This window comes from Nelusetta ayraudi, unplaced genomic scaffold (genome assembly GCF_046127955.1).
Source record: "Nelusetta ayraudi isolate G7.1 ecotype Tasmania unplaced genomic scaffold, CSIRO-AGI_Nayr_v1 ptg000093l, whole genome shotgun sequence".
Classification (NCBI taxonomy): domain Eukaryota; kingdom Metazoa; phylum Chordata; class Actinopteri; order Tetraodontiformes; family Monacanthidae; genus Nelusetta; species Nelusetta ayraudi.
This window is the reverse complement of record NW_027466143.1, coordinates 95,001-115,826: the sequence shown is the minus strand read 5'-3', so window position 1 is coordinate 115,826 and position 20,826 is coordinate 95,001. Positions and strand designations below refer to the sequence as shown.

General features: G+C 51.8%; 1 protein-coding gene across 3 annotated transcripts in view; it reads right to left on the bottom strand.

Moving 5' to 3' along the window:
- Positions 1–1,190: 1,190 nt before the first annotated feature.
- The window catches only part of plekhh2 (pleckstrin homology domain containing, family H (with MyTH4 domain) member 2), a 25,193-nt gene continuing 5,557 nt past the window's right edge, over positions 1,191–20,826 (bottom strand). The window contains exons 3-30 of one of the 3 annotated variants that reach the window (XM_076047310.1): positions 16,972–17,034; positions 16,747–16,896; positions 16,480–16,563; positions 16,144–16,225; positions 15,877–16,065; positions 14,935–15,758; positions 14,733–14,808; positions 14,536–14,630; positions 14,231–14,390; positions 13,999–14,135; positions 13,660–13,773; positions 13,460–13,546; positions 13,221–13,379; positions 12,719–12,799; positions 12,390–12,572; positions 11,779–11,887; positions 10,495–10,607; positions 10,248–10,427; positions 9,496–9,593; positions 8,046–8,223; positions 7,163–7,312; positions 6,987–7,084; positions 5,365–5,506; positions 5,091–5,227; positions 4,831–4,960; positions 3,868–3,954; positions 3,566–3,715; positions 1,191–3,454 (exon numbers count right to left, since the gene is read on the bottom strand). In XM_076047310.1, coding sequence (XP_075903425.1) covers positions 3,269–3,454; positions 3,566–3,715; positions 3,868–3,954; positions 4,831–4,960; positions 5,091–5,227; positions 5,365–5,506; positions 6,987–7,084; positions 7,163–7,312; positions 8,046–8,223; positions 9,496–9,593; positions 10,248–10,427; positions 10,495–10,607; positions 11,779–11,887; positions 12,390–12,572; positions 12,719–12,799; positions 13,221–13,379; positions 13,460–13,546; positions 13,660–13,773; positions 13,999–14,135; positions 14,231–14,390; positions 14,536–14,630; positions 14,733–14,808; positions 14,935–15,758; positions 15,877–16,065; positions 16,144–16,225; positions 16,480–16,563; positions 16,747–16,896; positions 16,972–17,034 — 4,242 coding nt within the window. In that variant the 3' untranslated portion in view covers positions 1,191–3,268. The remainder of the gene's footprint in view (positions 3,455–3,565; positions 3,716–3,867; positions 3,955–4,830; positions 4,961–5,090; positions 5,228–5,364; positions 5,507–6,986; positions 7,085–7,162; positions 7,313–8,045; positions 8,224–9,495; positions 9,594–10,247; positions 10,428–10,494; positions 10,608–11,778; positions 11,888–12,389; positions 12,573–12,718; positions 12,800–13,220; positions 13,380–13,459; positions 13,547–13,659; positions 13,774–13,998; positions 14,136–14,230; positions 14,391–14,535; positions 14,631–14,732; positions 14,809–14,934; positions 15,759–15,876; positions 16,066–16,143; positions 16,226–16,479; positions 16,564–16,746; positions 16,897–16,971; positions 17,035–20,826) is intronic. The other 2 variants (XM_076047314.1, XM_076047311.1) reach the window with 2 other exon arrangements.

Sequence of the window (20,826 nt, the reverse complement as noted above, 5' to 3'; positions counted from 1 at the left end):
TTGACGTGTTAAGTTTCCATTTGTCGGGAAGGAACACTCGGCAGTGCACGCTGACAACGTGGGCGTGACCTTCATTTTGATTGCCACTGAGCCGAGGTTAATCAACACTCATCGTAATGCTACAACGTTGCTCTTTTGCCAAATCTGCATTTGTGAGATTGGCTGCCTTGATTGTAATGAATGAGCCCTTTGATTACGAGAGTTCTCCCTGGGAAAGGAATATAGAAAAGCCCTTTGATTATACGTTCTCTTCGTCGCTATTGTGGCAAACCTCCATCTCAGTTGAACCTGTGAGAAAGCAGTAGTTTAATCTCTCGACTAAAGAAATGTGCCACCGCCAAATGTGACCGACTGCAGCTTGTAGTGACGACACCCCAGCAGCAGAGGGTTTTTTTTTCTGTTAATTATCCGAAACTGCTGGTCACTGCGTCCAACCTGTCATTCGGGTTCTGACTCACTTTCAGTGTACACTCAGCAATTGAGTCCGTGGCGGCAGCACTTATTATTTACTGCTGCCAGTCGAATATCCCCTAGTTTAGCTAATCGTGTGTTGTGCAACACGAGGCGATGGTATGCGGCTTTAGTGTCGCAATACACAAACCACAGACATTTGGGGGGGGGGAGAGGAAAAGAGTTCGGTCGGAGAAGACGAGGGTCGTTTTAAAAGGTGGCTGTGCCGTCGCGACACGATAGCGGCGTGACGGCAGGAAGGTGGCGGTCACTTCCGGTTTCATCTCGGCTCCCGCCGAACGATTCTTGTCCGAGATGAAGGCGCAAACAAGATGTCCGACGCTAACATGCAGAGTCTGTTGCTGTACTGAGCAGAGGCGACAGACTGTGTGTGTGTGTGTGTGTGTGTGTGTGTGTGTGTGTCCATAACAACGCGGCGACAAAGGCACATGTGTAACTAGTTCAGACCGGTCTCACATCGCTCGTCCTCCCCTCCCCCCATCATGAGAAAGAACCGCAGAATGAAAGCGTGTCACTTCCTGCCTCGCACCTGCCGCAGGTATCAACACGTCACTTCCATCTGGTCCAACGGGAAGTGTGTCTGGCTCGGTGTTTGCCTGATGAGGAACTCACTCACTCACTCACTCACTCATAATGGCGTCTGTGTGAATGGCATTAACAACAAACAACACACTGGCTTCACGTCCACACTGGAAAACACTGCAAAGTTGCTGCAGGGCTTTTTCTTTTTTTAATTCAAGAATTAGCTCAAAAACATTTCATTACAAATAAATATAGTATGTAACAATACTTAAAAAATACAGACTTAAAATAATACTGAAAAAGAAATGTTATATATATATAAATCTGTTGTTAATGTGTGAAGCTATTTATTCTTCTACATGAAAGATAGACAAGCTCTCTGAGGACAAAACAAATGGAGCGCTTAACACAAAATGGAATGACACCCTTCTTAACTGTAGAGTTAGTGACACAGTTTTACTTTGACTATCTACTGCACGTAGGCAAGCCTTATTTCTTTTATACATATAATTAAACTAACCCTAACCCTTGACCTAAAGGAGCCTGAAACATTAAAGCTCAACACAAATATGTCTTCATCAGAATAATCCTTCAGGTCTTCTCCCCTTCTGACTCATCCTACCGTCCCACAGTCACAAGGGAAAGAAAGACAAAAGGAAGAAAACTCTTCCAAGAAGCTCTTTGACAAAAGAGACATTGCTGTTCTACTATGTTACTCTATTAAAATATAACTTTTTTTTTTAAATCACCTGAATCTGACCAACGCACTTGTTAAACAGTGACGTTAACAGCGCCGAGGTGGTGTTTTGTTTTACTTTATCTACTTCAAAGTAAACTGCCTGGTATCAGAGGATGAAATGTCCCATTACTTCCGTCTACTATTCATTTCCTCAATTTCACTTTATTCTCTTCCCTCTTAATACGTCTTTGCACTCCGTCACACTTTCTGTGATCAACGTGTATCACACAGTTAGTACTGTCAACACTCTTCCTCTTTACGAGTCACGTTCTCTCTACATCCTCTTCTAAAGAACCACCTGTGGAGCCGTGTCCTCCGGCATCGCACGCTACACGCCGTGTCACTGCTCTTATTATAGCGGCTGTGGCTGAGAAGCATCTCGCTGCTCCGCACCAGGGAGGTCCGCATGGGATTAAAGTTCCTACAACCCCCCCCCACCGCCACCACCGCTCTTTGGCTATTTAGTAACTTTGAACACACAGAGTCAGAAAAGATTTCCTCTTAAAGCGTCACTCGTTAGCAGGCTGACCTCCTCACCAGCCTCACCTACTGCAAGGCAAATAGAAAACAGGCCGCACAGACCGGAGTGCAGTGCTGTTGGCTGCGGTTGCAACGTCGCGTCTCGTCACATTGTTCAAGATCCTTCATTTAACGGTGATGGTGGAGAGCAGAGCTTCAGGACCTGCTGCTCACCGAGTCACACACACACACACACACACACACACACACACACACACACACACACACACACACACACACACACACACACACACACACACACACACACACACACACACACACTGTATGGCCGGTCCAGGAAGGAATACAAGAAAACAACCCAGCCCAACTGCACCCTGACAAAATAAAAGCCTGTCCAGTCCACGCACAAACTCCAAACCTCTTTAAGTCAATACATATTCTCTCTCTCTGTCTGTCTCGCTCTCTCTCTCTCGCTAGTTCTCTACTTCAGCCACACGACAAACAAGAGCAACACATTCATCAAGGGGACAAAAGAATGAATCACATATTAAACAAGCCTTGGAGACCTTTGCCCTGATGAATATGGCTTTCATTTGTCGTTTGGAACCGGTCAGGTGTTCTCTGATTGAGACACGCAAACGACGACATCCAGATTTCATGGAAACTTTCCACCCAGAATCTACTGGACAGACTTACTGCTTACTGGTTCTGTTTTTTAATAATGTTAAAGTCCTTGGTCTGGTCTGTGAAAGGTTTTTCAAAGTAAAAGAAACAAACAAACCTTAAAGTAGGCAATAGCATTTAAGAAAAAAAAAACAACAACATGTTTGGCACCAACATCTACATGGCTCAAGTCAACCTGAAGTTATCCTGTTAAAAACTCTCTGTCCTTCAAGGGATGGACGTGAAGCGTGCGTGAAGCACAGCCAGGCTTTCTTCTGGAGGTGGAGGGGCGTCAGAGACACAAACCACAGCAAAGAGGACTTCTGAAAAGCTCTCTGGTGAGACCTGAAGAAGGTGTAGCGATGCTCAGGTGAAGGCCCCGGGGTCAGAGGGTCACAGCAGGGTGGGCGTCTTGCTGGGACGTCCCAGCGCTGCTGGAGATCTGCTCCTCGGCTCTTTGCTCTTCAGATGGATGGGCTGCACCACCATCAGAGCCGGGGCAGAGAGGTGGTGGGCCGCCGCCTTCTGCTGCTGGCCGCTGTTGATGTAGCTGGACACCAGAAGGGTCATCTCCCGCACCTGGTGCACCACATGACAAGGAAGCGTCAATGCAGGAGGAAACAAAGACATTTCAGGAAGAAACGTTTGAATAAGAACTGCAAGCAGCTTCGGATGGAAGCTCTGGTGAACCTTGGACACGTCCATGGCAAACAGATGCTTCTCCGTGGGTTTGTCTTTGGCCGTGCTGCCGCCGATGCTCTGTCCCACCACCAGCATCAAGTCCTGTCTGCAGCCACCAAACGTCATCAGGTTCTTGTAGGCGTGAGTAACCAGCAGCTTCTGAACACACACAATCACCACTTGTTCTGAAAGCAGCTTGTTGCTCAACATTGATCCACATCTGATGTAACGTCAAACAGGTTTTGGGGATTTGAGCAGTGAAGACATCTCTGTGATTTACAACATCGCGTCCGGGCAAAGAGACAACTCACAACGGAGTTGTTCTCCAGAACGCTGATGCCATTTTCATGAACTGCCAGCCAGACTCGAACGCCCGGTTCTGGAGAGTGAGTGATGGACTGTGGAGCAGAGAGAGAGAGAGAGAGAGGGAAAGAGAGAGGGAGAGAGGGAGGACACAAGGCTTCAGCTCAGCTTTGGACAGACAGACAGACAGACAGACAGACAGACAGACAGACAGATAGATAGATAGATAGATAGATAGATAGATAGACGTACTATTTTCTTCAGTTCTATGCATTTATATGTTTTATGTCAATGTAAACAATGCAGTGATTTACTTTTTACAAATACCAAACTCTCACTTGAATGAGGCGCGGGTGTTATGCACAACATGGTTTGTATTTTCAAATGGTATGCATTTGAAAATACAGTTTATTTACAGTTTTAATGATGCCACATTAGTAAGCAACGTGTATGGCAGCAGAGTATGAAGTCACGTCCAAGAGACATTTGCCAAATTCTCTCTGCCAAGACCCAGCAATTTACTCTGCCTAGAACTCTTTGTTTGGTGTGGCTGGGCTTTGATCGCATGATTAAAATTCAAAACATATTGCCAATGTTAACTATTCATTACTATGTCCCAAATCGGGAACTGTCTGTGCGGAAATCAGCAGTAATCATCAGCAGAATCTGGGCTCATCAATGAAGCAAAAGTTACTCTAATAATCTGGTGCTGCTCAAGACAAACGCTTGTTGTCTCCGCTTGTCTGTTTTCTTTCTTCTTGTTGTTGTTGTTTGTATTTTTGTATGTAGCACATGTTTGAAATAAATCTACTAGTAAAAGAGTCGGCAGAAAGAGCAAAACCGGTAAAGAATAATACTAACTTCCAACCATCAGTGCCTTTCTATCGACTCTTTCCCAGTTAGATTCCTCAAACACATCCAGTGGACTTGCTTATTATTCCATCTCAGTTTATTGCAGTATTTGGATTTACCTCTGCTTCAAACAACTTGGCACCAAAAAAGGGCCATTTCCTGGCAACGGTGAGGTAGATCCTGACACACTCAGAGGAAGAGCGCCCCCTGAGGGAGGCCCAGCGGGCAGAGAGACGCTGCAGCAGGTGTCTGAAGGAGGAGAAGGCACAAAAGAAGAAGAAGTGGATCCAAAAAAGCCGGTGCAACTGCAACCTGTCTCAGCGTGTTTCAATCATAAACCAGAGACACGAGTGTGTCTTCATGTGTGTCCATTTCCAACCTGAGCTGATCCTCAGACGAGGTCCTGCGGTAATGTCTGGGGTAGAATTTCTCCAAAACCTGCTTTAAGGTCTGGTTTGACTTGGTGTGCGCAGACCCAGGAGCAGAGAACGGACGTTCAAAATCCCCAAAGTCCACCTGGGGGAGAGGAACACCAACACCACGCGACATAGCCAATGCATTACCTACTGCACTGGAGTACAGAGAGAGTAGAACACGAGCGGACCACTGGGCTTCCGTCTGAGAGGCACAGTGTGGGAATGTTGAGGTCAGACCTGAGCCAGCAGGGCTGCCATCTCCACAGCCAGTTCTTTGTTGACGGGGAAGTGACCTGCAACAATGGCCTCGCTGGTCTGATAGGCCAGCAGCAACCTCTCCCGCTCAGACTCCCCCCTCACCTGAGCAGAGAAGTAGAGCCTGGCAGCAGAGGACAGGTAGAGGGCGATAGAGAGGGGGGGGTCGAGGGAGCGATGAGACTGGGAGCAGCGTTAATGGAACCTTGCAGTTTGTCACTGACTTCTCATACATCTACTGCGAAGTAAAAGGGCCACTTGCTTCAGAAACATTTGCTACTGCGCCCCCACTGGCTGGCAGCGACTGGTGGCAGCTGTCAGCCAATCGCAGCAGATGTCGCGGGGGACAGACGTGGGCGTAAGCGGCGGCACGATGATGTCACTGACACGTCCAAAATGCGCAAGCAGTCACAAAAACCCTAAAGATAGTTTGGTCTGGTTTGACTTCCAGCAGCGTTGGTGCTATTCACACTGGCAGTTAATGCACAGTGGCTCAAATTTTCAGCCACGACACGACACGACCACGTCCACGTCCACGTCCATCACACACAGCATTTGTGGAAGCAACACTCGCACCGTGTGCTTTGTTTATCCACCTGGAAGAAAGCTCCAATCTAAGGGACGACCGTAGTTTGGTTGCTCCTCAAGCTGCTGCTGCTGCTGCTGCTGCTGCTGCTGCTGTTACTGCTGCTGCTGCTGCTGTTACTGCTGCTGCTGCTGCTGCTGCTGCTGCTGCTGTTACTGCTGCTGCTGTTACTGCTGCTGCTGCTGCTGCTGCTGCTACTGCTGCTGCTGCTGCTGCTGTTACTGCTGCTGCTGCTGTTACTGCTGCTGCTGCTGCTGCTGCTGTTGTTACTGCTGCTGCTGTTACTGCTGCTGTTACTGCTGCTGCTGTTACTGCTGTTACTGCTGCTGTTACTGCTGCTGTTGCTGCTGCTGTAACTGCTGCTGTTACTGCTGCTGCTGCTGTAACTGCTGCTGTTACTGCTGCTGCTGTTACTGCTGCTGCTGCTGTTACTGCTGCTGCTGTTACTGCTGCTGCTGCTGCTGTTACTGCTGTTGCTGTTACTGCTGTTGCTGTAACTGCTGCTGTTACTGCTGCTGCTGCTGCTGCTGCTGCTGCTGTAACTGCTGCTGTTACTGCTGCTGCTGTTACTGCTGCTGCTGCTGCTGTTACTGCTGTTGCTGCTGCTGCTGCTGTTGCTGTAACTGCTGCTGTTACTGCTGCTGCTGTTACTGCTGTTACTGCTGTTACTGCTGCTGCTCCACAGATGATGGTGGCTGTTTCATCACACCAGGCAGGTCTCAGCTGGCTCAGGCATGATGGTGGCACTCTGATGGTTCTGATTTCAAAGTGATGGGCGTGGTTTGTCCCGTCACACGCAGGCTTGAGCTCCACCCTCAACTATCGTCAACTCTGGATGGCCAACAGTGAACAGCTATTAACTGTGTAATAATTGTGAGTGATATCATCACAACGTCCATGTTGGAGTTGGGGCAGGGAGTGGCGGCCAATCAGAGGCAAGCAGAGACTCGTCTTGGCTGGATTCTGTTGCAGAAAACAATAATCTTCCTCATGATGCGACCTGCTTGTTTTCCTCTACCTGCTCTTGTAGGTGAGGCGGACGGTCCTGGTGCTCTCAGACTTGCCAGAGTGCTGCTCCTTGGAGGCCTGCTCCCACTTGGAGATGATGTCACACACCTGGTTGGTGGGTCGAAGAGAAATGAGACTCTGCCAGTAAACAGCCAGCGCGATCATCCGGCAGTGAGGCGCACCCACCTTGATGTTTCCCAGCAGGCAGTGCTCCAGCTCCTGGCCGCTGGGGTCGTCGGTGTACAGGCTGAACGCAGACGTCTTCCTCATGGCCGTCTCCTGGTTGAGGCGGCACTGGAACTCCTCCACCGTGGTGGCAGCGTCGAAGCCCACCACCTCAGAGTCAGTGTGGGAACAGAGACCACAGTCACCGCCGGTGTCGAGGACAAAGGTCGTGACCTTTGATTGGAGCTCTGAATTGATACAGTGGGCAGGATGTGACAGTGCCTGGGCCTGGGCACCCAACGTCCATACAGTTGCAACACTGACTGAAATGCTGGGATCTTCTAGAACATTGAAAAAAGAAATCATCTTTCACTTCCACACTCTGATATATCACAGAAGCTCAGTCTTGGCGTGTGCGAGCCAGTAATCATGAAGACACTGGCAAACCCCGGCGTGAGAATAAGCATCACACCAAACAAATGTAATCATCATAATCATAATGGATTGGATTTACATAGCACGTTTCAAGGCACCCGATGCACTTTACATTACTCATTCACACCACATTGACACTGGTGATGGTGCTAAGCTACATGTAGCCACGGCCGCTGCACACCTGCAGAGTTCTGGGAAGAAAGTGCAAAGAGAGAGAGAGTGAGAGGTGCAGACTGCATCGGGTGGAACTCTGTGTCAGTAGCACTGCATCGTCTCTGTGGAGGCTTCAACATGGTGGCCGATCACTTTACATCTTCTGCCCACAGATCCACATTGAGGCCATGACGTCACTTTGTCCTCAAAGTAAAGGCAGAGAAGGAGAAAGCAGGAAGTGACCGACAGCCCGAGGAGCAACCCTGCTCGGGTTACACAGGCAGACCCGGCTGTGTGTGCGGCGGTGTGTCGCTACCTGGTAGGTGGCGTTGAGGAAGTGAACGGGCACGCTGAAGGGCAGCGAGTGGTGGTAGGGGTTCCTCAGCAGGATGGACAGGATCTCCAGTCGGGACGGCCTGGCCTGCCTGTCGCCCTTCTGCTGGGTCCGCTCCATGGAGCGCTGGCAGTAGATGGCGTACTTCCCCACCTCGGTCCTGGCAACAGCGAGTCATCACACCCTCTGCATTAGGACCTACTCAGCAGAGACCATCGGCAAGCAAAACTGGAGCACCAGGTGGCCTCTGCACATCCATCCATCCATCCATCCATCCATCCATCCATCCATCTACCCATCCATCCATCCATCCAAACCTTTTGAAACTCACAAAAAAAATCCCAGTCAAACATTTAATAACAATAATGGGTATTGAGAAACATTTTAAGGTTGTCCAAACACTTCTGTCCACTATGCAGAGGGAAGCAAGGTTCCACTTTCCGCTCTGTAGGTTTGCTGACTGCATTTCCCCTTCGTGACTTCTGGACTACCTCTTCTGTAAACCACACAGTCTGCCACTTTTTCCCATGAGCCAATGGGACGGCAGGTTTGATGCCGAGGTCCAGGCGTGATGTGGACGCCACTGCGTTCACAACAACACGACCACACTCTGTCTCCTCAGCCAGTGGAGCTGCTCAGCAGCCTGTGACGCAACGCCTCAGCGCCGGTTCTCTCCAGGTTCTCCGGCTTCCTCCCACCATCAAACACCAGGACCACATGAGTCACCTGGAGGCCACCTGCAGACAACTCAGCGAACTGCGTCTGAACTTTAATTCTATTCTGTCGCTATTCTTTTGTCGTCACACAAACATTTATTTAGATTCCAACAGGACAATATCTTGAAAAATAAAAAAGTTCAAAATATTTTATGACACAAGAAGTCCTGAGAAGTTGAGGTGAACTCTGAACTCTGACTATGTAGAAATAAAGAGTTGAATATTGATATTAGCTGCTATGAAGAAGCTCTCAGGTTCAAAAAGGTCAGTGACCCTGGATGGAGATGTTGCCACTTTAAATGGGTTTCAGTAACTGATATGTGGACCAGGTTGGACCAGGTTGGGCCGGGTTGGACCAGGTTGGACCCGGAACTCAGAAACTAACTTTCTCATTTGGTTCTTGACTATTGATGACAGTTTGACAGCTTCATCGCTGATTCCGGCTCTTTGATTGGAGCTGCTTGTTGAAATGGTTTTTGATTTATTATTGTTTGTTTCATGTTTTGCTTTAGTCCGCTCTGGACAACATTTAAACAAGGACTTCCCCTCAGTGCTTCCTCCAGATTTCAATAAAGTGAAGTGAATGAAGACGGATTTACCGCCTGTTGTGAAAGGATGTTCACAGCATTCAAACCCAAAGACATGAAGCGAGCTGCAGTGGATGGATCTCATTCTCCAGCGTGAGGAGCTTCTGAACTGCTCAGCAGGTTCCTCACCTGGAGTCTCCGTGTCTCTTGAGGTGGAGCTGGAGCAGCCAGAGGAAGGGATGCTGGGGCAGGAAGAGTCCCACACACAGGGCAAGGAACTGCCAGCCCTACAGTGCAACACACACACAACACACAGCCACTGACAAGCTGCCACTAATGTGCTCCACAGAATCTAGCGGTCCAACAATCATCCCAGCAGTCGTTGGCCTCACTTTGCTCTGTTGTACTTCCTGCTGGTTAGCGTCAGCACAGGTGTGGCTGACACTACTGGAAATAAAGCAGTACCCTGGTGACATCTACTCATCAATGTCATCAGGACAAATTGAAGCAGATTATGACTGAGAAATACAGACTAGATTGAACAAAGTGTTTTCATGCGCTGGCTGACTGCTGGAAGGTCAGCTGACATCCCACTGCTTTGGCTTTGCTGTATCTCGGTGTTTGCTGGCTTTCTGTTACTATGGGGCCTGGCAACACGGGGTTTGCATCTGCTCACTGTAACCACTGTGTTTTTGGGGGGTTAATAATTCATTTATAAAATGACACTACATTGATTTAGCATCATCAGAAGGTCAAAGGTCAGCAAGCATTAGCTTGGTAGCGTCAACCCGCTCTTTCCGAGCCAACACGGTGTGCTTCTGCCTCTATATGATTATATACGCAAACTAAACTTATGAACCCATGTGTTTAACTGATGGTGAACGCAGGGCCACGGTGAGCAACACGACCTTCTGCTGCCACCGTGTGGTGGAGATACAGACCTGCAGGGGACCCGGGTGGCCGTGCGGCTGCCTCTTGCGGGTCTGCTTGATGAGCTGGCAGAAGAGCTCGTTGTGCAGCTCGGGGTGGGCCAGGCACACCTGCAGGGCGCTCTGGGCCAGCGACACGTGGTAGTCGATGGCGGGAGCGTCGATGGCCACGTTGATGAAGAGCTGACAGGTCTGAGGAGAGGCGGCCAGTCAACACACAGGGACACGCTGGCGGACTGAGAGCTGCCGTCGTGCGTACCTTAAAGAGTTTGACAGCCTCGGTCTGGAGCGCCTGTGAAGGCAGCGTGGTGAGAGGAGACCTCAGAGCTTCCTTACTGAAGCACAAGGTGGGGTGTCTCCAGCTCTGACACTCTGAGGGAGCGCCAGAGGGGGCGCCAGAGAGAAGGAAAGCAAAGGTTTGTCTCAATGTCCACACATTAACAACACTACTTTCAGCGATGCATTGTGGGATACGATGAGTGGTGTAGTATTTTGGGGCAGGACACAACAATCAGAGCGGCTGGACTTCAGAACACTCCTTTGGCAACAGACACAGGCAGTGGCTGCGTCTCAACTCAGGGCCTGCATCCTTCCAAGGAAGCGTCCTCCGTCTGAAGGAAGCGTCCTCTGTCTGAAGGAAGCGTCCTCTGTCTGAAGGAAGCGTCCTGCGTCTGAAGGAAGCGTCCTCCGTCTGAAGGAAGCGTCCTGCGTCTGAAGGAAGGGAAGCGTCCTCTGTCTGAAGGAAGCGTCCTCCGTCTGAAGGAAGCGTCCTGCGTCTGAAGGAAGGGAAGCGTCCTCTGTCTGAAGGAAGCGTCCTGCGTCTGAAGGAAGCGTCCTGCGTCTGAAGGAAGGGAAGCGTCCTCTGTCTGAAGGAAGCGTCCTCCGTCTGAAGGAAGCGTCCTGCGTCTGAAGGAAGCGTCCTGCGTCTGAAGGAAGCGTCCTCTGTCTGAAGGAAGCGTCCTGCGTCTGAAGGAAGCGTCCTCTGTCTGAAGGAAGCGTCCTCCGTCTGAAGGAAGCGTCCTGCGTCTGAAGGAAGCGTCCTCTGTCTGAAGGAAGCGTCCTCTGTCTGAAGGAAGCGTCCTCCGTCTGAAGGAAGCGTCCTCCCAAGGGCCCGGCCGAGGAAGGACCAACCGAACCCCGCCTCCCCGCTAACCACACGGGGCGGTCTCGCCTTCTGGTTGCGTCGCCGCCGTTCCTTCAGACGGAGGCTTGGTGGGAAGGATGCAGACCCTGAATGAAGATGCAGCCACAGGCAGTACAGGCGCCGCTGGGCCCACCAAAACATAACAACGGCAACTGCCCTTTTTCAATGATGACTCACCATGTGACACTCTTACTATAAATCACTTCAATCTATTACAGGTGGGCTGCACTGTGACCACTGATGTTCACACACAGCTGTTGACTCACTGATTTGTGCTTCTAACCAGATGAGCGACCGATGGCGCGAGGAGCTTCGGCCTGTAGCGGAATGGTTGGAGCGGCCAAATGAAGAAAGAGAGAACCCGAGCGAGGGCGGAACAGAAACGGTCCAAAGACTCACTTGGGTCGCCGTCCTGCTGGTAAAGTTTCCCCACCAGCTGTTCAAACTCAGTGCCAACTTTCCCCAGCGTGGTGCCGGCAGCCACGGACAGGTGGTAGAGCCACGACTCCTTCACATCCACACACACACACACACACACACACACACACACACACACACACACACACACACACACAGTCATAGAATGAAACACAGCGGTCATTACAGCAGGTCAACATAAAGCTGGGCCGACGCTTCATAGTCAAAACTGTTGAGTGCTGCCCGATGTCAGAACCCCATGAGTTCTGCAGAAGGTGTGCGATGCTTTTGTGGAGGTGAAGCTTGAAAAGCATCGAAGTATCAACTCAAACTCACAATAAAGGTCCAGTGTGTGAGATATGGCGTGAATTACGATCTCTGTATGGGTCAAACCTTCATATTCTCCCCATAACTGTGTTAGATTGTGCTGCAATCTAATGTGTCACCACTTGATGTCACTGTTTCCTCTCCAACTGCGACACGCCAACAGTGAGGGCATCCTGTTGGCTTCCACAGCGCAGCGAGCGTTCAGTCCGCAGTATGAAGAACTGAAGAGAGACAGAGAGTTGTGAGTGTGTGGACGCGCTGCCAACCTTCTCGTGCTGGGACTGGATGAGCAGGTAGGTGGGCCCCTGCTCCTGCGGCTGGACGGCCACGGTGAAGGACGCCGCCGGCTGGAAGCCACGCCCCTGGGTTGTCAGCGGATCATCGGACTGGACCGAGCCGTCGACCTCCTCCACCCGAGCCTCCCACAGCTTAATCTGACCCAGCGGGAACTGCACACACACACACACACACACACACACACACACACACACACACACACACACACACACACACACACACACACACACACACACCGTTGGCTGCCCTGACCTTGCTGCTGACCTCCACTGGACCGTGACCGACGGTCCAACGTTACCTTGTCCTCCTGGCTGCGGAAATAGTACAAGGTTTTCCCAATCAGCGCGCACCAGACCCTCTTGGAGTAGCCGTGCTTGACCTGCCACACATGGACAGTGAGCGTCAAGCCTGCTGGCAGTGGAAGGTGGAGGCACAAACCTCCACCCAGGGGCTGGATCATCTCCTCATGCGTGCAAATCAGGTTGAGCACCAGATCTGGATTCTCCACCGACAATTTCGCAATGTACAACGTGGTGGAAAAAAGTTTTTGGACACCTCGTTGCATTTGTGATGCATCGTGCTAAGAATCATTCTTGGGTCTCCAAAGTGCAGCTGCTGACATTCAGCCCTGGGTGTGACGAGGGTACTCACCCTCGATCCTGTTCTATTCAGCTTTGCTCTTGGCACAGAGTCAAATTTGAAGGCCCCCCCGCCCCCCCACTGACTGTATTTCATCTAGATACGTTTTCTGCAGCGCTGTTAATGCTCGGAGGTGTGTAAGATGCAGGTGTGCGAGGGACCTTGACGAGCAGCCCCTTCATGGCGGGCCGGAGGTCTGGCTGGGTGAAGAGGGGGCTGGCGGCCTTCACCCTGAGGACGCTGTGCAGCACCCGCAGCCACTCGTCCAGCAGGTTGGGAGAGTCGGCCTTCAGGTAGCACACGCTCTTCCCCGTCACCACCTGCACCAGGGAGAGCGGCTGGAGCGTCAAGTTGTCATTCCCCGGACCCCCCCGCCAGCCTCCGGGGGGCGCTCCATCACCTGGAGGACCTGCTTCCCGTCTCCTCGAGCGATGCTGCTGCTGGCGTTGACCTCGATCTGACCCTGAGGCTTCCGGATCACGTCGCTCTGCAGGAGGAAACCAGGAGCTCTGATTGGCCGGATGTTTTCTTTGTCTCTATTTTACACGTACAGATTTATGGGTCCATTATTTGTCTTCCTCATTTTCTCTTTTCACCCACCGGTGACTTGTAGTAGAGCAGCTCTCCGTCTTTGAGGACGAACCAGCGCCTCTTCCAAGTTTTCTTCCACGTCCTCACCATCTTCAACAGGTAGCCGGACTTTTCCATGGGTTCCTGCAAGATACAAAGTCATTGATTTGATCGTCAAAAGAGGTCAACTGTAGGGAAAAGATGGAATCGCAGTCCACCAAATCCAAAACATTTGCCTTCGGTTGACTGTTGCAAACCTCGACCGTCCAGTTGTCTCGCTCAACTGGTTTGGATTTCAAGACGTTTGGAAGAAAAGTCACGGCAACACGAGCAACACGAGCAACGTGCAGGTCTGGAAGGCCGACTCACCGTCTTGCCGTTGTCGCTGGCGACTGAGCAGGTCTTGGGCAGCTTCTGCTCGGGTTCCGAACACTCGGTGTCGGTGCAGTAGGCGTCCGGGGGGATGGCGTAGTCGCTCTCCGACGTCACCGAAGACATGGACACGGCTGCAGGACCAGGAGGACACGCGTGTTCCAGCTTTGAGGTCAAAAAGACACAACCAATCTGGACAACAGCATGAGCTCTGTGTGGCACACTGCACCTCTCTTGAGCGAGCGCGGGCTGCCCGGGCTGCTGTCCTTGAGGGAGGAGGACGAGGTGTGCGAGCTGCAGGGGGCGCTGTCCTCCTCCCCAGAACTGGACGCCTCGTCGGAGCTGGACGACTGCTCCCACAGCGGACTGCTGCTCAGCAGAGTGGCTTTCTGAGGCAGGACACACACACACACACACACACACACACACACACAGATCAGAGTATAGCACTAGAATAAACTAGACTCCACCGCTGAGTGTCAGCAAGGGGCTGTGATGTCACGAAGGGTGGCGTGATGTCACGCAGGTCTTTACCCCTTTCAAGGTGGTGTAGACCGGAGTGGTCATGTTCTTGTAGATGAGGGAGGTGTACATGACCAGGGCCGGGTTGGACGACTGGAGAGAAGGGTCTGCAAACACAGATAGCGTAGCTTAGCTTAGCTTAGCTTAGCTTAGCTTAGCTCAGCCAGTTAGCCGTACTGTAGGAGTGAAAGTCATTGAGCCGGAGTCACCTTTGCTGGCAGGATCGCTGCAGGAGGTTTCAGACAGCCTGATGCCAGACTGGGCCACGGCGTAGATGCGACTCTCCTGCAGAGAGAAGCTGGTTAGCATCAAGCTCATGATGATCCACTTCCTGAGTACTTCCTGCCCATTACTCCCACTACCCCTGCTGCTTTGAGTGTGTGTGCAGCAGGGGCGAGGCTGGATCCTCACCCAGGAGGGCAGCCGGTGCAGGGGGGGTGTGGGGGGAGGTGAGCAGCTCCGATCCTCCGGCCCCACTCTTCCTCCTCCTCCTCCTCCTCCTCCAGGTGTGGCCCCGCCCGTCTCCATGGCGATGACCTCCTGCCCCGGGCCAGCAGGTAGGGGGCGCAGCATGCTGAGGGCGTTGCGTGTGCGGCTGCAGCCAGGTGGCGCCAGGCTCCCTACCGGCGGCGGCTGGCTCAGGTGCTTCTGCAGCGCCGAGGCCGAGCCCCCTCCCTCGGGCCGCAGCCGGGGCAGCTGGGGCGAGGGGGGGGGCCGCTGGGGCGAGGCGGGGGGGTCCCGGAGCCCCGCAGGGGGCTGCTGGGGTCTGTCGGGGCTGGGGGGGGTGTTGGTGTCGCTGGAGGAGGACCAGGAGGAGGAGTCCAGCGTCTGGGACTGGAACCGCTGGTTCAGCTCCTCCGGGGTCAAGTCCCCCTTTGGACCCTCCACCTCCTCCTCCGCCTCCTTCTCCACATCCACCTCCTCCTCCTCCCCAGGAGCCCCAACCAACAACAGCTGTTCATCCAGCAGCGAGCCGCTGTCGTCCGAGGCAGTCAGGTAGCTCAGGTCACCTCCTGCTGCTCCTGCACCTCCTCCTCCTCCTTCTCCTGCTCCTGCTGCTGCTCCTCCTCCTCCTCCTCCTGCTGCTCCTCCCGCTCCTCCTCCGTCGTTCTCTGGTGTGACGCCGGCGAGTGTCGGGGAGTCGCAATGAGAGGCCAGGCCTCCGGGGGCGCCGCTGTCCTCCAGCGCCACCGCAGGCCGGAGGACTTGGTGGTCGTCCGTCGACGACGAGGCTGCTGGGGGGGTTGCAAAGGTTGAGATAAACTTCAGCCTCCCCTTCCAGAAGCTTCTCACGGCCTCCTCATCGCTTCAATGTGTTCAGGAAGACGCTGATTGAAAAGCGACGGTTCTCACCAGTTATTCCCCCGTGCGGCGCCCCCTCCTGGCTGCTCAGGGCTCTGTGCGAGGGCTCAGGTCCCGTCAGCACCTGGGGGTTCTTCCCCCTCACCTGGAAGCAGCCGAAGGTCAGACTGCTGAGGCGCTGGGCCTCGCCCGCTCTGCACACCGCCCTCTGTCCCGCACACACCTTCTGCTCCAAGGCTGCTTCGACAAGAGTGGCCCCGCGTCACAAACACAGGGCTCATCCTCTCAGGGCACACACGAGCGCACGGCGCCTCTCACCTTGCACCTGTTTCTTCAGTTCTTCAATCTGAGCCTCCTGCTGCTGGTTGGCTTCTCTCAGTGCTGCGTTCTCCTCCTCAAACTGACAGTGAGATGTGATTCAACACAGACGACCTCCAAATAGACACTCAGACGACCTCTGATTGTTCAACAGAGGACCACAAACAACAATCAGGGTGATGAGTGAAGACAATCCCATCCACACAGACCACGTTCAACCCTTCCACGCATTCATTGTGACATCAGAATTCCTCCCCAATGCGTCCTCTGATCTCTCTGCAGACACGGAACAACAACAAGCGAACTCTTCTCATCCTGCTGCAGCGTCTTCTTTACCTCCGACAGCTTCAGCATCACCCACTCCTTGATTTTCGCTGCCTTCTCCTCCACAGTCTTGGCGTCCTGATGTCGGACCTGTTTCTGTGAAAAGGAGACATTTTCTGTTTTCAATCCTGCCAAGCGCTGTGTGTGCTGCCGCGAGAAGAAGTGAAAAAAACTGTTGATGCCGAGCAGTGAATGAAGGAACTCTTATGATTGAAAACGATTGAGTTTTTCTTTGACTGAAGCTTCATTAGGAATCCATGTGGAACTCTGATGACTGACCTGCTCTTCCAGCTGCTGAGCCAGCCGAGCGATGACCTCCTCCTTCTCCTGCACCGACACCTGCAGCTCCTGACACCGCTGAAACATCTGCACCTCCGAGTCTCCAGACTGACTGTCCGAGGCCTCCAGCTTCTCCTCCATCCACTGCACCTGAAACAACAGCAGAGACAATGCAAGTGAGGGCCACAAACACACAAACACACACACCGCTGCTGAAAACCCTACCTGCTGCTGAGCAGTGAAGGCCCTTTTCTCTGCGTCCATCACCTGGCTCTCCAGCTGCTGGATCTGCAGGGCCACACAAGAATCATGGAAATAGATTTCTTTTCTTTTCTTGTTGTCTTTTCGTCTTAGCAACCATTTCCAACAAGAAAGACTTTGAAAAATACATTTGACACTGGAGATCCCACTGAGATCCCACTGAGATCACGCTGAGATCCCACTGGAGATCACGCTGAGATCCCACTGAGATCCCACTGGAGATCACACTGAGATCACACTGAGATCCCACTGGAGATCCCACTGAGATCCCACTGAGATCACGCTGAGATCCCACTGGAGATCCCACTGGAGATCCCACTGGAGATCCCACTGGAGATCACACTGAGATCCCACTGGAGATCCCACTGGAGATCACACTGAGATCCCACTGGAGATCCCACTGGAGATCCCGCTGGAGATCCCACTGGAGATCCCACTGAGATCCCACTGAGATCCCACTGGAGATCCCACTGGAGATCCCGCTGGAGATCCCACTGGAGATCCCACTGAGATCCCACTGAGATCCCACTGGAGATCCCACTGGAGATCCCACTGGAGATCCCACTGAGATCACACTGAGATCCCACTGGAGATCCCACTGGAGATCCCACTGGAGATCCCACTTTATTGTCATTCCGATACACAATGCATTCACGTTGGTACTTCTTGTATCAAAGCTGACTCATCTTCATTTTCAACTTCGCTCTCTCTCTCTCTCTCACACACACACACACACACACACACACACACACACACACACACACACACACACACACACACACACACACACACACACACACACACACACAGGTGGAGGAAGAGCAACACGTATGGCTGAGGGAGCACCGTGATCAAAGAATCTAAGACAGAGAGAGAGAGAGAGAGAGAGAGAGAGAGAGAGAGAGAGAGAGAGAGAGAGAGAGACAGACAGAGGAATGAGTTGATGAGTAACATTCCTCTGAAATTCCTTGGCTCAAAGTGGTGGAAGCAGCAGCAGCAGCCAGCTGAGGAGCAGCTGGTGACGAGTGCCTCTGGAACCTCAGAAGGGTTTTTCAAGGGAAATATGTCAGAGTGTAGTTGGCGCTTCTCCAAATAACCTGCATGGCTGGAATATTTAGCCACACATTAGACTAAATATGAGCATGGAGCGTCGCCAGAGTCACTGTCAGGAAGTGCGACGCAGTGAGTGAGTGAGTGAGTCAGTCAGTCAGTCAGTCAGTGAGTCAGTCAGTCAGTGAGTGCGGTCCATCGTTCACTTAGGCTGAAAATATCCAACAGAGCAGTGAGCAGTGAAGTCATCAGACAGGTGACCGACTATGGGCCCATATTTTACAGTCTGAGATCACGATTTTAGCCCTGTGTTTACAGCCTGCTGCTTCAAATCGTAGTCAAATGCAACATCTGGTTTCAAATGTGTATTCAATTTGGAAGGGCACACAAACAGGTGTAACACCCTGAGGCAGGTGTCACGGCCCTTTGTGACATCACAACGGGCAGATTTCTACAATTACGTATTTTAGCACACACACACACACACACACACACACACACACACACACACACACACACACACACACACACACACACACACAGTGGAAGAGAAACAGCAAACCACAGACCTCTGAGCGACAGATATAGCATGTGGCAGCAGACAGCATGTAAATGACAGGGTTGTGCCTGCACACACACACACACACACACACACACACACACACACATATATACACACACACACACACACACACACACACTCACACACACACACACACACACACAGGGAACGGTTTGGGGCACATTAAAACACTGAGAGACTTTCTCAAAGCCAACAAGCCTGACTGACTGACTGACTGGCTGGCTGGCTGACTGACTGACTGGCTGGCTGGCTGACTGACTGACTGGCTGACTGACTGCTCTCATCCACTGCACAACCTCAACTATTAAAATGATAAAAAAAAAAAAGAAAAAAGTCCAGTCCAGTCTAGAGAGCGCCACCATGTGGACAGACTGATCCTTTTCTAAGAGAAATGTGTGATGTGATTGTGATGAGTTGAGAATAGTGAGTTTCATCCTGCTGGTTGATGTTGGAATTGCAGCACTTTTCACTTCAGCTCTATCAAAACAGAGCTTGCACGCTTCTTCCGCTTCCACACACACACACACACACACACACACACACACACACACACACACACACACACACACACACACACACACACACACACACCCCTCCGGCTCTGCTCTCAGTTGATTCCCTGTTCTGAACTCCCACTCCATTTCCATTCCTGGAATTCCACCACTGCACTGTGCACTCTGTGGCCAACCTCCAAGTGAACCCCACCCACACCCCACCCCACCCCACCCACCCGGCTGGCCCCGCCCCACCCTGGCCAGAGAGCCACCTCACAAAGCCTCCCTCAGTGGAGAGGAGGCGTGGACCTCGGTGAGCAGCAACGCCTGGCGTATGTTGAGCCATGAGGAGAAACTTTGGGATCACGGATCCGGAGACTCCAGAGACTGACTAGATTCAGGGAGCTGGAGAGCGGAGCACAAGAAGACACCTGTGCACAGGTCAAAAAGCAGCACTGGGACGGAGACAGAGAAGCACAAACAACGTGTTGTTAGATTAGAAAGATAAAACCATGAAACCACACCAGTGTGAGAGGTGGAAACTACTGAGCTGCAGGAGGCTCCAGTGTGCTGAGACGACTCAGATGTTTTCATATACAGGTACATGATATGTATCTATATATATATATATATATATATATCATTACATTTGACCATTCTGATGCACCTTGTTAGATGATAGACACGTAATCCCCATATAACCTCCATACCCTGTGTCAAAAATCTCAATAAAGCTGAGGTGACCCTAACCCTAACCCTAACCCTAAGCCTTCCATCCAGGGTGCCAGCGTCTGTGAGATGTTTTCAGCCGCCTGAACGCAGCGACGGCTCTCAATGACTTCCATTCTTCCATTCTTTGACGAGAAACAAGTCAGACGCCACAGGATTTCACTTCAGAAGTTAGGAAAACATCTAGCACACATGCTAAAAGGGCGCGCGCACACACACACACACACACACACACACACACACACTCTCACACACACACACACACACACACACACACACACACACACACACACACACACACACACACACACACACACACACACACACACACACACACTTCCTCCCCTGGCTCAGCAGCAGCAGCGAGGCTTCCTGCACTCTGGCTTCTTTGCCATCACCTTCATCAATGAAACCCCGCGACACTGACACCCGCCAAGTATCTAAGACTAGAAAATAGTCACAGTCATGTGACTCTACCCGAGACTCACAGAGAAAACTCTCTTTTTTTTAGAGCGTTAATATGTACGTTTGAAACGCTGCGGTCCTCACAGAAGATTGTGGTTGTGTGCGTGCGATTGTGTCAAGAACAGAGACACAAAGGACTGAGAGGTCACGCAGGACGACTGCTGTTGAAGCAGACGGAGGCTGCACTGTCTGTGTCACATTGCATTGCTGCTCTGATTGGCTGGTTGTATTGGCTGTCAAACTGCAGGAAATGAAGGACGATACGAAGGCGGTGGAATACTTCTCCAGCAAACTCCATCAGAGGAAAAGAGAAGTCAGCTCCTGCCTCTCAGAATCTGCCCTTCACCCCCCGTCACTCCCCTTCACAGCAAGCAATTAAATCAATGAAACAGAGAGAAACTAATGAACTCCAGCTGAACCAAACCACCGTCCACTGGCCGGAGTAAACAATGAGGATTACTGTCATCTTTTATTGGGACGTGAGGCTTTAATGCTGCG